This window comes from Eumetopias jubatus, unplaced genomic scaffold, assembly GCF_037043125.1.
Source record: "Eumetopias jubatus isolate StellerSeaLion01/CBP00866 unplaced genomic scaffold, mEumJub1_p1.0 scaffold_11, whole genome shotgun sequence".
In the NCBI taxonomy this organism is placed as follows: Eukaryota; Metazoa; Chordata; class Mammalia; order Carnivora; family Otariidae; genus Eumetopias; species Eumetopias jubatus.
In genome coordinates, this window is record NW_028274817.1 from 112325341 (window position 1) to 112344192 (window position 18852).

Here is an 18852-nt window from a genome sequence, read left to right on the forward strand (position 1 = left end):
TCAAACCTAATTTTAAGCCCACAATAGTAATGGTCACCTAGGCCATCCACCTTATGTGCCACCCTTAACATCCAGTGAGTTCTAACCTTTTCAAAAAATTACACATGTTGTCAAAAGACTAAGATTTGTGATAATGAAGCTCGTTCGATAGAATATATCACAGTCTCTGGAAGTGATTCTAAAAGGAGTCTTAAATGTCTACTGAACTCTTGTACACATTAAGTCTCTCAGAACAGCCACTTCAAAGAAGGCAAGACTTATTTGAACTTATCAGATCTGTCCTGTTGGCTCGGGATTAGTCATATTACTTTATACAGTAGGAGTTCAAATACATTTTTGTCTTAGAATAATAAGGAAAGTAGAAAATAGATAAGAAGATGAGGAGCGGGCACCTGGGTGGCTCAGTCGGTTAAGCGGCTGCCTTCGGCTCAGGTCATGATCCCGGAGTCCTGGGATCGAGTCCCTCATCGGGCTCCTTGCTCAGCAGAGAGCCTGCTTCTCCCTCTGCCTGCCACTCCCCCTGCTTATGCTCTCTCTCTCTCTCTCACTCTATGTCAAATAAATAAATAAAATCTTTAAAAAAAAAAAAAAAGATGAGGAGCTAAGTGTCCTTGTACATAAAGTCTCTAGGATACTTAGGCTTCCGGCTACTGAGATTTGACTGGGTTTCCTTCAAAAAAGCAAAAACTTTTGCTATAACCCATCCTTCACTCAGTTCCAGTAAACCAAACTCTCTGGCTTGTTCTGCAGCTGAGATACAACAAACCATCCGTGACATGGAAATGATGTTGACAAATATAGAAACCCCAGGGTAACTACAACTCTGAACAGCATTCAGATGACCTGAAGGGGAAAAAGTAGCAGACCACAATTAATTCACTTGAATAGAGAAAAAACAAGATGTTTCCCTATATTCTCACCTATTTTCTACTGAAGTATTTTATGATAATCATCTAGATGTTATGCCATTTTTTTGCACTTTTTCCCAAGGCACATCAAACAATACCCTCTGGACCGCAGCTCCACATGATTTTAATTTTTATTTCTTTTCCAAACCCTGTTTTAGAGATCTCTTCTTCTGATTGCAACATACCGTCTTAATCTCCAAAGAGAAAGAATTGACTACTGTGGCAGCGTGCAGCATGTCAGCGAAAGAGAAAAAAGAAAATATTTAATGACCGTCTCAAGTGGAAAATCATGGGGATGGAGGGTGGCGGATGGTAGGGAAGAGAGAAAGAAAACGAAAACAAGGTGGCATGGCTTCCAACGGACAGCATCAGCGTGCTGCCCACAGGGTCAAGAGGTAATTAGCTTCTCTCTGTCCGTGTGCACCTCTTTTTGAGCTTCAGGAGGTCTCCCCACTCAGAGCATCAGTTTAACAAACCAGTTTGCCAATACGTGATCTAAACTTTCAAGCTTTCCATTCAACGAGGGAAAAAAATGTCTTGTAATTTTAGCAAGGCTAATTGAGGCTCTGAATGAAGTATTTCACAATGGTCATTCTAATTAAGCAAAAGTGGCTGATTCAAATTAACCTTTTCAGAAAATAAAATCTAAAAATATAACTTAACTAATACCATGTAAATTGCTTCACTTGATGGTATTTGAAGCCATATAATGCTGAGATGCCCTTTTAGCAAAGGTCTGTCATGGTTAACAATGAGGAAAGCATTCTTTTCAAACCCAAATAGGATTGTAGCTGAAAATGTCTAGCTTAGTCTTAAGGTGCTAAATGATACAATTTGTAAGGACAACCAAATATGAAAGGAACCAAAATCTCAACATAAATAATCAAAAGCAATCACTGGTATGAATCCCATTATTTATTACAGGGCACCGCAAAGAGTGTGCGAGAATAAAATCTTTTCCGATCCTCCAAAACTTTCCTTCATGATTTTGGCACTTACTAAATGACTACAATTCTTTGAACAGGTTGTCTTAAATGTCACCTCCTCCAGGAAGTCTCCCATGAGGTGAGGTGCCCCTCCAACATGCTACCTTGGAGACTTGTGCTTCTCCTTAGCGTTAATATGTCCCACCCTGACCTGTCTTGTCTTTTTACTAGTTGACCTTCCCCACTAAACTGTGATGTCTCTGGGCCTGAAAACTGCATCTTAGTCACACTGTCTTGCCAACCCTTAGCAGAGCACCTCATTCATAACGGGTTTAATAAATACATGTGAAATGAAGAAAGTTCATATTCATCTTTGTATCTTCACAGTTTTCATATAGTGCCTTGAACACTGGAAGGACCAGATAAAAGTGTATTAAATGAATAAATCTGTGGATAGACTCACTTTTGTATATGATTGGTTATAAGGATTTGAGTCTTGAACCAAACCAACCGTTTGGATGAAAACAGTAGTATGGCAAGGCATCTCAGGGACCCTCCACTGTAACTCTCCCTCTCAGGCTATGCCTTTGGTTGGCCTTGGGCCAGCCCCATTCCTGACAAGGAAGAAATGGCCTAGCAAAGTACCCACTGAAAGATGAATATCAATTTTGCCTTAATCCAAAGCCTGGGGGTTTCCTGGTTTCTCTTTTGGGTTGACTGAGAGGAATCAGTCAAAGCATAATATAAACTTTAGTGATTCACAGCTCCAAAGATCTCCAACACTAGTTTGCCAAACCGTTCCCTACAATTCAAGCTCAATCAGAATGTGAATAAAATGCATGGTGAAAAATTAAATGAGAAAAAATAAAACAAACATCAGATGATAATTTTACTAAACAAATCATAATAAAATAAGGATAGGTGAAAGCAAGGCCACTAGCTGCTTCTAAGTAGGAGGTAGAGAGTGCGAGGCTTACCCTGAGGCGCCTCAGTCCCGCGTGCTGCTGAGGATGAACCAGAGGAAAGGGCCACACACGGGGCATTCCACATAATCGGGAATCAAAACCACACTGTTGATGCACTGAGTTTTGCAGTGAGCATCATCCACCATCACAGAAACCCTACCATTTCCTGAAGTAATTGAGAGATGGCTTAGGTCAGAGCTGCCACCTGCTGTCAACCCCATGTGAGGCCACAGAGAGAAGTCCAGCACTCCCCCTTTCCCTGCCTTGTTCGTAAGATGTGCGTTCTTTCCCCCTCATCTACTTTCCTGGCCCATTATGCTTCTCTCAACTCATCTTCCTTTCCCTCCCCTCGTGTTCTTTTGTCCTCCTATACCTAAGACCCAATAATGATACTCACTCATACTGTAAGTACTGCTAAGATGAATTTTCCAGATCACTGAAGCTTACTCCTTTAAAAGCTAAAATGCGTTTTCAAATTACTTTAACCATTTTAACTCAGGGTTTTGAAAATGCGCCATTTGTCCTCTCTACTTCTTAACCGAGTATGCACCACACAGCCCTTAACCCTTTCTTGACCCTGCAGGCTTGTCGATCTAAGCACCCTCTCAGGTACTTCTGAGAAGTACAGAACTCCCCTCCCTGTACACGTTTCCTATCTCACACTTTGAGGTCTGGGTCTCCTCCGTCAGTACGAGCTTTGCTTGCCGCCCTTGTCCTCCTTTCTCACTCCTGCCTTTCCCCCTCCCACTCCCTCATTTGCTGGGGTGGGGAGCGGACCGGCCTCCCTGTAGCAAGAAGGTATGTATCAGATGGGATTTTCCGGATACAATGTTCCCCGGTCTTTGAGCAAGGGCCTGGGGTCCGTCCTGTGAGGAAAGTTCCCTGGATTTGTGACAGCGATTTCAAGAACTTAGAGACCCTTTCTCCTTAATTGTGTGGGTTTGGGACCACAGAGGAGAGCCAAGTGAAGATAAGTTACAGGGGGGTCCGCCCCCTGGATAGGGGGCTGTCACTGCCCTTGGTATTCACGTACAAACACTGTTTCCCGAACAGTGTGTGTGCCCGGTTTCAGGCTGCACTGGACCCTTGCCTCCTATTATCATTCCTCGTTTAAACTTCAGATAAAAAGTGAAACAGAAAAAGGCAAAATGCTGACTTTTGTGAGTGAGATCATCATGTGAAGGAGCTTACTCAGACATGCCCGCGTGACCGCCCTTTCCTCTCGGGGCCTGCAACTCCGGACCCTCACTGCCCTTGCTGCCCCTAAGCTGAGGGGCTCGCCATCATCACGGGCCCACCAGGCCCTTTTCCCCTCTCAGACGCCATCAACGACAGCACCTTCTCACCTTCTAAGAGTGGAACCTTGCTGTTCTCAGTGGCTCCTCCCTCAGTTGCCCCTTTCAAACCAGGCAATTTCAAGATTCTGCGGCGCATGGTGTATCCCACATCTGAGATGCATTTTAGCTGCTTCTCGCTCATGCCTGTTAAAACTTGAATTCATATTTTCCAAACATCCCTCTCACCTCCCTCCCCCCAAATTCCTCCCAAAGGAGAGTGCCCTACTCTTCCACTGCTGGACTCAGTCTCCACTTCTGGAACACTGTCGTTGGTTAACTCTCAAAATACCTCTTGCTTTCATGTGAATGCTATATTTTCACCTTTCGTTCTTTTTATGGTACTCCCTACCGCCCACCTCCTCCTGTTCAGTCTTTACGTTAGCACTTTCCAGTTTCATATGTTCCATACCGCTCTGCCGACAGAGTTAAAGAAACATGTTGCAATTCTCTTTTCTCATCTGTCTACTCCCAAGTCCTTTCCCTGATCACATCTTAATCTCTTCAACTACGTCTCAAGAAATTTGCATTTCTAAATGCCTCAGAAGTCATTTTTCCCATCTCATTTACTCAACTATTCTCCCTTTTATGTATCTCCCCAAACCTCTAAAAACATAATCGCTGGATTTTCTCTTGTGGTTGTTCGCCACATCCTCCTGCCCTCTCTTCCTTCCTCCGATTGTCACTGTCAGTGGTAGTGGGACTGAACTTCTGAACACTTAATATGGCCCCATGAACTGAGTTAAACAAATCTCATTCCCCAAACTGTGTGCACTCCTTAGTGTCCTCTCACCAGTCATTCTCCCACCACCCCCACAGCTTTCCAATTTGGCCGGTAGAATCCCCATTTCATGGTAAATAAACTCTCTTCTGCCTTCAACTCATTCAGAAGACTTCCCTCTTGAAATCTGGGCCCCCTCTCCTCCCCCCCCCCCTCCCCGCCAAGAAGGCTGATGGACTCCTCACATGCTCCTCGGAGCCACTCTTTTATAAAAGACCAACATTTTGCCAGCCTTGGCTAGAAGCCCCTCCACCTTTCCAGCCCATGACCTCTGACTAGCCTTCCTTCCCCTGCTCCTCACCTCACAGTCCTGTGGCCAACTCACTTAACACACTTGCTTTCCACATCCTCGACCCCCTCATCTCCCATAGTCTCTTTCACTGTGTTCAGCCACCCACCTTCTAGACTCCACCGTGGACACACTCACCTCCTAGGACTCTCCCCCGTATAACTTCCCACCCTTCCTGCTTCCCAAGGCCCTCGCCCCGACCTGTCTGCTCCCTTGCTCAGAAAGCATGCCGGTCCTGCTGTCCTCCCATTTCTCCTAGTTGGCTGGCCCATCCTGACTTCTCTTCCTTCCCCGCCCAGCTTGGATTCTGGGCTTGATCTCAGGAATTGCTCTTTTGCGAGCACCGTCAGCTCCCTACCAGAAAAACTTTGGCTGGTCTTCCTGGCACCAACCTAACTTCCTGGGCAGCCTAACTTCCTCTGCTCCGGTTCTCCGGCTACCAGGCTCTGGATCCTTGCTTAGGTCTCCTGCAGTCTCCACTGAATGTCCTAAGTGCCAGCTCCATTCGTCCACTCCTGGTTTGGCCCACTCCATTCCCTTCCAAGCTTCCACTTGAAATGAATGAAATTAAAACCTCGCATTTCTGTTATAATTTATTACCTTAAAAAATGCTTTTGGATATTCGTTATTTTATCCATAAGACAGCCTTTTGTGGGGTGGAAGCTCAAGAATATTACAGCCAAAAAATAAAAAATTGAATTTCACGGAGGTTACGTGGCTTACTTAAGCTCTCACAGGCTCCAAAGAGTAGAAATGATTGGCCATCATAATAATCAGAATATATTTTCTTTCAACCACTGGAGACACCTATACTGTGCCCAGTTATCCAACATGCTAGCTGTGGGGGCTGACACAGGGATCAACAAGAGACATAAAGGGACGAAGGCAGAGGTCACCTCAGGATCAGTCGTCCCAGAAGCAAATATTCAGGTTGTCACTGCTGGCTCAGAGAGAGAAATGAATCCCTTTGTAGAGATGCAGAGAGACCCCATGCCAGCCACGTGGCTCTGTGGCCTCTGTGTGGGCCCCCACAGCCGAAACCCAACAAATGGAGAGGAGTCGCAGCGCTGAGCTCAGCGATGGTGAATCAGGGTAGAGTAGAGAGCAATCTGGAACTTCCTAAGTGGGGCACTCCCTTCATACATAATGAGCGTGCTTCGGAAGAGAAGACTGGTGTGTGACACGCTCACTCCTGAACAAAATAAAAACAAAACAGATCGCTCCCCTCCCCATTCTGTGCCATCTAGACATTTACGATGTGATAAAGACCATAAGTATAATCAGGTGCAAATCCCACTGGATATATAGATAACTGTAACATCAAAGACCCGGATTAAATTTTTTAAAGATTGTTTTGGTGAAATATGTGTTACAAGGCTGAAAGATAACCTTCTATAAATATTTCGGCTTCTTAGAATAAAGCTGTTACATACATCTGTATTTGTCCATATCCCTAGTAAAACCAATGTTGTTATCTGCCCTAGGACTGCCTCCCCCCACAAAAATGCCACTATTTAGCAAAATAATTATTTACCTTATAGAAGATCAAAAAAAGATCATCCAGTTTCCCATGTAAATCACCTGGAGTGCAAATGAAAAATCACTATTCAGTAGGAAACAAGAAAATGCCGATTTCGTTACAGAATTTTGAAACTGAAATGCTGCCAATATACTCTAAGTATTCTCAGGGCATTGGGGTTTTACCCTATGATGGTATTAATGCAACAATTTGTTTTCATAGCTCCCTTTTTATCCCCTTTCCTATGGGGGACAGCATCTGATGTTACAATTACCTGTTCGCTCCTGCCATTTACGCAGTGCTTAGCTTCCTCTACGTCAAGCACTGCATTAAGGGTTTACATGAATTATCCTGTTCAATCCTTACAACAGCTCTGTGAGATGGGTATTATTTTCATCATTCTGAGGTTACAAAGGAGGCTCAGGGTAGTTAACTGATGCAAAATTACCCAGCTACCAAGTATCAGAGCTGGAATTCAAACCCAACTTTATCTCACTCCAAACTCAAGCTCTTAGCGATTATTTGGTATTGTTTACACTGTAATCTGTGGGAGAGCTGCAATAGTATCTGTCAGTTGGCATTAAATCCCCAGTGCCTCTCATAGTACCTGGTACATAATAAGCAATCAATAAATATACTTAATTGCTAAACGCACAGCTTTTTCAAAAGCTATGTATTTAAAGCCATGTATTAGAGAATATGCTCCAGCAATAGCAACTAAAATTTAAAAATTGTGAGTTGACATTCTTTTGATGAGACAGTTATAGGAAATAAAAATGAAAGCATGGCTTTATAAAACTCAGCTAACCAAGGGAAACCATATAAATATAGGAAGCCATTAATTAAAAATTAAGAGTGACTATATTAGTCAAAAGCCCTATTTGGACAAATATTTCTAGGTAAACTATCTGTCTTTCATAGGCTCTGATCATTACTTTTTATTCTTTGCATCCAACTTGATTACCAAATAGAATTTAATATAGAAATACCTTTCCTCGGTTTGCTTGAAATCCCACAACCAAAATTAACCAAATATATGCAACAGTAGCCTCCGATTGTAATGAGAATAATAAAATAAAAGTCCTACATCACCAGCACTTATTTATAAAATGACTATAATATTTTTTAAATTTATTTTTATTTTTTTATTTTTTAAATGTTTTACTTATTTATTCATGAGAGTGAGAGTGAGAGAGAGAGAGAGAGAGAGAGAGAGAGAGAGAGAGACAGAGAGAGAGGCAGAGGGAGAAGCAGGCTCCCCGTCTAGAAGGGAGCCCGATGCGGGACTTGATCCCAGGACCCTGGGATCATGACCTGAGCCGAAGGCAGACACTTAACCATCTGAGCCACCCAGGTGCCCTAAAATGACTATAATATTAAGAGCATATTAATGCTGTTGTATACTTAAATCTCATTGCTTTCCTATGATCTTACTCCAAATCTAAGGAAATAAAAATGGAAGGACTTCTTACTTATCAATTAAATATATATTTTAAATTATTTTATTTTCTTCAGAGTGGCTTGTCTTTCAAAGATTTGGGAGACAAAATTGTTGCAGCCGGCATACTAAAAAATGAATTGGTTTCCGCTTATTAGGAATTGAGCTATATAAGTATTTTTAACTTCTAGTTGGACAGTAATAGATAAAACTTGATGTATCATGGAAAGACAGCCACAGAGAGATATTTCCACTGCAAACAAAAACATGAGTGCAGAATTGGTTATCTTTTATAACATAACTAGAGACTAAAACACCTTCTATATTGCATGTGTGTTGAGAACTATGCAGCATGTTGAGATGTTCATGCAAAAAAATGCATCTGGAAATTAAAATAATTTCATCACACTTTCTCTCCCTCTCCTAGTACTGTCTTAAACAGATGTTTTTGAAAATACAGCCCCAATTTTGAATTTTAAATGATGACCAAATTTATCTAAGTTTAATGGGGCTACAAAGACCAAAAATAATAATTCCTAAGCTAAGGGAAAGTACAGGCCTTGGCTTTTCCCTCTAGCCATGGTGCTACATGGAAAAATGTCTGCAAACAAACGCCCAAGATGTGGAGATCTTTAAGTGAATGAACTGTCCAATCAATCCATTCCCTAGTCTTTGTCTCAGGAGGGAAAATGACACATCAGTCAGAGAGATGCGTGATGGAAGTTGGGATAGCAGATATGGGGCCAGCCCTAACCTGGGACGCCAAGGATCTCATTTTTGATTCTGACCCTACCAGTAACTAGCTGAGTGAGCCTGGGGGCAGTGGGGTGGGGGAGAGTCACTACATAGAAATGCAGGGAAGGAGCGGTGCCTGGCTGGCTCAGTCAGTGGAGCATGTGACTCTTGATCTTGGCGTTGTACGTTTGAGTCCCACGTTGGGTGTAGAGGTTATTTAAAAAATAAAGTCTTGGGGCGCCTGGGTGGCTCAGTTGGTTAAGCGACTGCCTTCGGCTCAGGTCATGATCCTTGAGTCCCGGGATCGAGTCCCGCATCAGGCTCCCTGCTCAGTGGGGAGTCTGCTTCTCCCTCTGACCCTCCCCCCTCTCAGGCTCTCTCTATCTCATTGTCTCTCTCAAATAAATAAATACAATCTTTTAAATAAATAAATAATAAAATCTTTAGAAAAAAGAAGGAAAGGAAGGAAGAAGGAAAGAAAGGAAGGGAGGGAGGAAGGAATGTAGGGAAGGCAACGCACTTTCCTTTTCCTCTCTGGGCCTCAATTTCATCCGCAAGAACAAGTGAGAGACTAGTCCCAGTAAGAACCATTCAGTTCTTACACCGTGTGAGGCCAGGACTCCCTTGCCCTCTAATTCACGTCTTCTTCTAGATCCTTTCACCCAAAGAGAAATCTACAATGGCAACTGCAGGTATACTGGAAACATGTGGGAGCAGATCTCACTCTCTGGCTTTTTATATACACTCTGATAGCATACCTAGCCCTGGCTCCATGGACTCCATGGGTGGGCATGGCTCCCTGAGCTTCATGACCCCCAAGTCTTAATCTTTGTGAAAAGTAAGAGCTGGTGAGGCCTTGAATAAAGGGTCCCCACTGCTGAGCTGCATCATCTGTCAGGCAGAGGTGCATCAGCCCGATTCGGCTGGAATCAGTGAAGATGCTTCAGCAGCTCGAGTCCAGGCCCGTGGCACGTGCTGCTGCATCAAGTCCCCACCACCACTATCAGGAGCTAGCAATGCAAACGGTTTGACTAGATTGTCAAATCCACTTCTACCTGCCAGCGGAAAAGAAACACAGGCTAAAAATTGATTTGGAAAATAACAATCACTGTTTTGTAACCTAAAGGCCTAATTAGAAGTTAAGGGAATTGCTGTTCCTTCCACGCACCCCATTCTCAGACAGTTGCAAGCCTGCTGAGCACCAACTGTGTTGAATTTCAATGTGTACTGTTTCTTGAAGCAATATCCTGCCAGGCTGGCCTATACGATAACAAAATCTCAAGTCTTGTTATTTAGAAGAACAAGGAACAGATTTCTGGGACATTCCCACTCTTCCAAAAGCTGCAGCGACCAGTTGGAAAAATCCAAAAGAGCAGCCAAGGGCAGAGAAGAGTTTAACGTCCACCCTGCCTTGGGCTTTTGGTCTCCCAGCATAAATGGCACACGGAGGCGCACCTAGCAAAAGTAACATGGAACGAAGATACTGAGAGCTAGACGGAGGGCAAAGGAGGCTCATTCTACCCATGGGTGGTTTTCCGTATTAAAATGCTGCCTGCCTTTATAAAAAGCTATGAGTTCTTTAATTTCTCACATAATTAATTCCTGCCAGCTGGTATGCAAAACAAAGACAAGATGGGGAACAGTATTATCAGGATAGATAACTCCATATTAACACTTTTCCCTTACTACAGTCCAATTTGCACAGTTTTCACATTAAGCAAACGACGTAGAACCAAGGCGCTCCTAAATATTAATTTGGCAGCTCCGCTCTGAAACTTACCACAGATCGTTATCTCTTTGGAGGGAGACGTCTTTACGTGAGTGAAGTTCGGCATTTGCTTCAGGACTCTCTTTGTTTCAAAGAGCACTTCTAAGACATAATGAGCATGAAGTACCTGTGAGGGCGGGGCAGAGGGGGTACACATGAGGGACTGGCAAGAAAGGCATGACCACCGAGAAAGCTATAGCCGGGGGAGGGGGGGGGCATGTGAGCCCATTTCGGGAAGCTGTATTGCAGGATAATCTCTACATGAGTCTCAAATAGATTATTCTGGCACTGTGTCTGGCATACAGTAAGCCCTCACTAGAGAACTGTAAATGGAACGAATGAATGGTTCCTAGGACATTTATACTTTCCTGTTCTTAGCTGACATTACCCATTCACGGAACGTTTCTGATTATTCTCGGTCCGTAGAGCCCAAGAGAAGTGTCAGGGGGAAAAAAGAGACTCCCTTGCCCCAGGGAAACAGGCAGACAGAAATAAATAAATAAAAGAGAAGGAAGGACGGGAGAAAGGGAGAGAAGGAGAGAGCGACCCTGGAAGTGGGGCTGCTTTGCATTTGTTTGGGACATCCTGCCACCTGGGATGGCAACCAGGTGGTGGCGCTGGGTTCGCAGATCTCACATAAGGCAGCCGGAGCAGCCCCAAGGAACCCCTGAGCCAAGAATCCCAGGTGGCTCAATGCTGGGTGCACAGACGTGAGAGTATACAGAACAGCAAGTGCATTTATATACTAGTCTAAATATAAAACATATTCCAAACCCAAATAAACCATTTGCGTTGCCTCCTATTATGACTGTTTATCCAGTTGCCCTCCCCCAGTTACAGTGTTGATGACATCATTGTTTTGGACAGATTTACTCCGCTTTCTCTGCTGGGCTTTTGTTTGTTTGTTTTAAATCCAGTGTGTTATTCTCCCTTTTTTAAAAATTATAAAATATTCCAAATACAAAATCCCCAAAGTAATATAGCCGATACAAATTTAACAGATGCTAACACCACTCCATGGGTCAGGACTGTTTGCACCACTTGAAATGGGGCTGGCCGAAATCGAGATGTGCTGTGAGTGCAAAATACACACTGGTTTTCAAAGACTTGGTGTATGAAAAAGTAAAAAAGTAAAATGTCTCATTAAAAACTTTTAACTTGAGTACATACTAAAATGATAATAATTTCATCTGTTGGATTAAAGTATTAAAATTATTTTCACCTTTTTTTACATTTTTAAAAGTTTATTTATTTTAGTAATCTTTACACCCAACGTGTTTTTAATTTTTTAATGTGACTACTAGAACATTTTTAATTATGTATGTGGCTCAGATTATATTTCTAGTGGACACCACTGGTTTAAATTATTAAAGGCTGAGAGGGATCTTTCTACATATTGTTCAGATACTGCTTTGGTTATGGGTTTCGGAACAGATGGAATCCTTTTTGCTCCTTTGGAACGATCTTGTCTCATGGTGTCTTAAAATGTTTATTTGCACATAGCTATTAAAATGACAAAATTATTTCCTATCCCATACCCCAAAAACACGGTTTAAGTTTAGAGAATTTTCATGATTAAATATACTTTTTTTTTTTTTTTTAAGAGGAAGAGAGAGAGGGAGAGCAGGGGGAGGGGCAGAGGGAAAGGGAGAGAGAGAATCTTTTTTTTCTTAAATTAACATATAATGTATTATTTGTTTCAGGGGTACAGGTCTGTGATTCATCAGTCTTACACAATTCACAGCGCTCACCATAGCACGTACCCTCCCCAATGTCCACCACCCAGCCACGCCATCCCTCCCACCCCCCTCCACTCCAGCAACCCTCAGTTTGTTTCCTGAGATTAAGGGTCTCTTACTCTTTGTCTCCCTCTCTGGTGGGAGAGAGAGAATCTTAAGCAGGCTCCATGCCTAGTGGGTTGCCCAACTCAGGGCTCAATCCCATGACCCTCAGATCATGACCTGAGCCAAAATCAAGAGTCAGGCACTTAACTGACTGAGCCACCCAGGTGCCCCCGATTAAGTATACTTTTTAAAAAATTAATTAATTAATTTTTTTATGTAGTGTTCCATGATTCATTGTTTGCGTATACTTTTTAAGAACAGGAATCAGGATTTGAAACAATGTGAGAATTAGGAGGAAAGAGAAAGGTCCCTGGATATAGATGAGTGGAGAGACCCATATTTCCTGGCTTTCCAAGACCTAATGAACTGCTAAATACTTTTCCTACAAAAGCATTTTAAGTCCATTCAACCCACAACTTGAGTCAAATCTTGAATGTGAACTTTCCTTTAGCCCCATTTTAAAGGAACAGGTAAAACACTTTAATACTTATTTTCACTTTGCATATTTAGTCTATTGATTCCCAAGACAGGCTTCAGTGTTACCTTAATTTGCCACTGCAGATTTTCTGGTCCATTTGTAGTACTAATCAGAGTAACTGCTGTCTGAAAAGGCAGTTTTGTTTTGTTTTGTTTTGTTTAGTAAGTTAAAAAAAAACATTCACTGAGAATATGTTACAACAGAAAATTCCTATTGCTAAAATATTTTTTCTTGGTCCTTTTTCTTTTCCTTTTTTTTTTCACTTTTTTAATTATTATTTTTTTAAAGTAATCTCTACACCCAATGTGGGACTCGAACTCACAACCCCGAGATCAAGAGTCGCATGCTCCACTGACTGAGCCAGCCAGATGCCCTGGTTCCTTTTTCAATAGGCTAAAATCACATAGCTAATATCAGTATTTGCTTACAATGCTGTCTCTAAATAGCATTATAATTGTGTTTACAGTTGCAATATTAAATATTCAAAAAAGTTAACTTAGATGTTGGTTTCTACATTTATAGAGATGGTCAGAGTAAACAGCAACTTAAATAAAATATTCATATTCTTTTAAAGGCAATGAGGGAGGAAAATACTACTTCTAAAGGACATTTCTTTGTATGAAATAATGAGTTTTCAAATGAAGAAAAATCTCATTTTTCAGTTGAAATAAAAAGTTAAATAGTAAAAAGGAATATAAGTGAAAAGCAATTTTCTTTCTTCCCCAGACCTCAGTTCCTGTCCCCAGAAACAGTGACTGTTAAGAGTGTCTTTATTATCTTTCCAAAACATAGTCTATGCATTTGTAAGCATATAAAAATTAATATAACCACATATGAATATGTAATATTAATATATATGTTCTATTCTATAAATATATAATCCCTTAAACAAAATGTGGGGTATATTCATACAAAGGAATGCTATTCAACTAAAAGTAGGAATGAAATACTGACACATACCAAAACATGGATGAATCTTGAATACATTTTGCCAAGCAGAAGCCAGACATAAAAGGTCACATATTATATGATTCCGTTTATATGAAATGTCCAGATTAGGCAAATTCGTAGAGACAGAAGGCAAATTAGTGGTTGCCAGGGGCTAAGGAGAAGGGGCAATGGGGAGTGACTGCTTGATGGGTACAGGGTTTTGCTTTGGGGTGATGAAATGTTCTGGAATTAGTGGTGATGGTTGCACAACATTTTGAATATACTAAAAACTGCTAAATTGTACTCTTTTAAATGGTTAATATGATCTATTTTATGTTATGTAAATGTTATCTCAAAATATATATAATACTTAATTTTTTTTTAAATGGGAGCACACTGTACTCTGTGTTGAACCTTTCAGTCTTCCCTTAACAACATAATTTTCTCATTTTTATAAAGTCAGAATTATTGATCTTTTCTGTTATAGCTCCTTGGATTTTTGTCATATCTTTTCTCTCTTTGAACATATTAAGCATATTTATCTTAAACTCTGAGTTTGATGATGCCATTATCAAAATATTGGTCTGTTTCTATTGTTTGTTGTTTGCCTCAGTTTTCTGTCATGAATCTTGTATCCTCCTATGCCTGGCTAATATTTGTATTAAGTTCTGGACATTGTACATAACAATTTGAAGAAATAATTTGAGGCCTATTTCCTTCCAGAGAGGATTTACTTTTTCATTTGGCAGGTGGCTAGGAACAGCAGCTATCTAGGATAATCTCAATTTAATTTCAGGAATTAGATGATTCCAAGCTTTGCTTCAATCCCTACAGAGACAATCTACTTATAGTTCACTCTTACTCCTAGGGTATGAACCTGAGAATGAGGGTTTTGGGGTAATGTTAGAGAAAACAATGGAATAGGTAGCTCACAGGTCCTATCACTCCACAGAAACACTGAAAACTTCAACAACAACAACAAAAAAACCTGTCAAAATCAACTTTCACAGAACTTTGGAAAATAAAGTTCACAGTAACCAAGCAAAGGCTGAATCAAGAAAAAGGTAACTTAAAAATGGCTCAGTGCAAGCAGAGAGTAAAGGCTAAAATAGGTTTGTAAACAGCCTAGCTAAGCAGTGAAGAAGTTTACCAACACAGAGCCCATCTGCAAAGACTAGGCTTGTCTTTGCTTTGCTTTGCTTCTGTCTCTCTCCCACTCTCTCTCTCATTCTCTCTCTCTCTCTGGCTCCTGTTGTTCAAGGAAATCTCTATCAAATACTAGCTGAACACAAGCTAAGAGAACAGAGATTTCAGAGACCTCACACACAGCTAGACCTAGCAAACATCTATAGAACACTCTACCCAACAACATCAGGCTACACATTTTTTTTAACAAGAACACATGGAACATTCTCCAGGATAGACCAGATGTTAGGCCCCAAAACAAGCCTCAATAAATTTAAAAAATTGGAATCATGCAAAGTATCTTCTCTGATCACAACGGAATGAAACTTGAAATCAATAACAGAAGGAAAACTGAAAAATTCACAAATATGTAGAAATTAAACAACATAATCAATAGGTCAAAGAAGAAATCACAAAGGAAATTAGAAACTACTTTGAGATGAACAAAAATGAAAATATTACATACCAAAATATATGGGATGCAGCAAAAGCAATGCTCAGAGAGAAATTTATAATTGCAAATGCCTACATTAAAAAGAAGAAAGATCTCAAATGAAAAGCCTAACTTGACACTAAAGAACTAGAAAAAGAACAAACTAAGCCAAAAGCTAGCAGAGGAAAAAAAAGGATTAGAGTTCAGATAAATGAAACAGACAACAGAAAAACAATAGAAAGATTCAACAAAACTCAAAGTTGGTTTTTTGAAAATATTAACAAAATTGACAAACCTTTAACTAGACTGACAGAGAAAAACAAAGAGAGAAAATGCAAATAAGTATAATCAGAACTAAAAGTGGAGACATTACCACCAACATTAAAGAAATAAAAAGAATTATAAGAGAATTCTATGAATAATTATATACTAACAAATGAGATAACTTAGATGAAATGGACAAATTCCTGGAAACATACGAATTCCCAAAACCGATTCAAGAAGAAATAGAAAATCTGAACAGATCTAGGACAAGTAGAGATTGAATCAGTAATCAAAAACCTCCTAACAAGAAAAAGTCCAAGACAGGCAGCTTCACTGGTGAACTCTAGTGAACATTTGAAGAATTAACACCAATCTTTCTTAAACTCTTCCAAAAAAATTAAGAGGAGGAAACAATTCCTAACTCATTCTATGAAGCCAATATCATCCTAATACCAAAGTCAGATAAAGACACCACAAGAACATACACATCAATACCCTTTATGAATAAAATGAAAAAAAAAAACTTCAACAAAATACTAGCAAACAAAATCCAGTAAAATTTTAAAAGAAGCATAGACCATGACCCAGTGGGATTTATTCCAGGAATACAAGGTGGTTCAACACACACAAAATACTAATCGATGCAATATACATATTAATAAAGTGAAGGAAAAAAACACAGGATCATCTTAATTGGTGCAGAAAAAGTATTTGACAACAGCTAACACATTTACATGACAAAGACACTCAGAAAACTAAGAATGGGCGAAAACTTCCTCAACATGATGAAAGGCATTTGTGAAAAACCCACAAGTAACATCAAACTCAGTGGTGAAAGACTGAAAGCTTTCCCACTAAGATCAAGAACAAGACAAGCATGCCTGCCCTCACGACTGCTATTCAACATCGTACTGGAAGTTCTAGCCAGAGCATTGGCAAGAAAAAGAAATAAAAGGTATCTAAATCAAAAAAGAAAAAGTAGGGGCACCTGGGTGGCTCAGTTGGTTAAGCGTCTCCCTTGAGCTCGGGACATGATCCCAGGGTCCTGGGATCGAGCCCCGCATCAGGCTCCCTGCCCAGCGGGAAGCCTGCTTCTCCCTCTCCCACTCCCCTTGCTTGTGTTCCCTCTCTCACTGTGTCTCTCTCTATCAAATAAATAAATAAAATCTTAAAAAAAAAAAAAGGAAAAGTAAAACTATCTCTATCTCTGTTCCTAGATGACATGATCCTGTATATAGATTGTCTCAAAATACACACACACACACACACACACACACACACACACACACACACACACACTACTAGAGCTAATAAATGAACTTAGCAAAGTGGCAGAGTAAAAACTCAACCCACAAAAATTGAGTGTACTTTTATACACCAACAATAAACAATCCAAAAGTGAATTAAGAAAGCAATCCCTTTTATAATAGCAATCAAGAGAATAAAATACCAAAGAATAAATTTAAGGTAGAAAAAGACGTGTGCACTGAAAATTAGAAAACATTGCTGAAAGAAATCAAAGAAGACCAAAATAAATGGAAAGACATCATGTGTTTATGAATTGGAAGACTTAATACTGTCAAGATGGTAATACTGTCCAAAGTGATCTATAGATTCAATGCAATCCCTACCAAAATCACAATGGGCTTTTTTTGTAAAGAAATGGAAATGTCAATCCTCAAATTCATTGCAAGGGAACCCAAATGCCAAAACAATATTCAAAAAGAAGAACTAAATTGAAGGATTCATACTTCCTGATTTCAAAACTTAACTACAAGGCTATAGTAATTACGACAATGTGGTATTGGCATAAGGATAGAGACATACACAAATGAATAGAATTGGGAGTCCAGATATAAATCAATACATCTGTGGCCTATTAGTTTTCAACAAGGATATCAAGACCACTCAAGGGGGAAAGAATGAACTCTTCAACAGAAGGTGCTAGGACAACTGCATATCTATGTGCAAAGAATAAAGTTGGATCCCTACCTCATAACATATATCCCCAGAAAGTAAGGGAAAATGGTTCATGGAACTAAATGTAAGAGCTAAAACTATAAAATTCTTAAAAGGAAATATAAGGGGTAAATCTTCATGACCTTGAATTTGGCAATGGATTCTTAGATATAACACAAAAGCACAAGCAACCAAAGGAAAAAAAAATAGATGCATTGGACTTCACCAAAATTAGAAACTTTTGTGAATCAAAGGACATTATCAAGAAAGTGAAAAGATGACTTACAGAATGAAAAAAAACTTTCAAATCATATATCTGAGGGGGGCCTGGGTGACTCAGTTGATTAAGCATCCAACTCTTGGTTTGGGCTCAGGTCATGATCTCAGGGTCGTGGGATCGAGCCCCACATTGGGCTCCTTGCTCAGCAGGGGGTCTGCTGGAGATTCTCTCTCTCTCTTCCTCTCCTTGTGTCCCTCCCCCCCCCACACGCTCTCTCTCTCTCTCTCTCTCTCAAAGAAATAAATAAATCTTTTTAAAAAAATCATATATCTGGTAAGAGATTTGTATCCAGAATATATAAAGAAACCTTACAACTCAATAACATAAAGACAAATAACCTGATTTCAAAATGGGCAAAGTGTCTGAATAGACCTTGCTCCAAAGAAGTGTACAAATGCCTAGTAAACATGGAAAGATGTTCAACGTCTTCAGTCATCAGGGAAATGCAAATCAAAACCCGCAGGAGGTGTCAGTTCACATACAACTGGGGTGGCTATAATGAAAACACAATTTAAAAGAACAAACAAAAGCAAAAACAAGTGTTGGCAAAACATGTGAAGACACTGGAACCCGCATGCATTGCTGGTGGGAAGGTAAAGTGGCGCAGCCACTGTGGAAAACAATTTAGCAGTTTCTCAAAAAGTTAAATAGAGTTACCATATGACCCCCCAGTTCCACTCCTAGTTATATATACTCAAGAGAACCGAGGACACATTCACACAAAAACCTGTAAGTGAATGTTCATAGAAGCATTGTTCATGAGAGCCAGAAGGTAGAAAAAAATCCAAATGTTCATCCACTGATGAATGAATAAAC

General features: G+C 40.4%; 1 protein-coding gene across 1 annotated transcript in view; it reads right to left on the reverse strand.

Moving 5' to 3' along the window:
* PPEF1 (protein phosphatase with EF-hand domain 1) overlaps positions 1–18852 on the reverse strand; it is a 97454-nt gene that overhangs the window by 47787 nt on the left and 30815 nt on the right. Inside the window, exons 5-6 of the mRNA XM_028122615.2 lie at positions 10676–10790; positions 6738–6784 (exon numbers count right to left, since the gene is read on the reverse strand). Coding sequence (XP_027978416.1) covers positions 6738–6784; positions 10676–10790 — 162 coding nt within the window. The remainder of the gene's footprint in view (positions 1–6737; positions 6785–10675; positions 10791–18852) is intronic.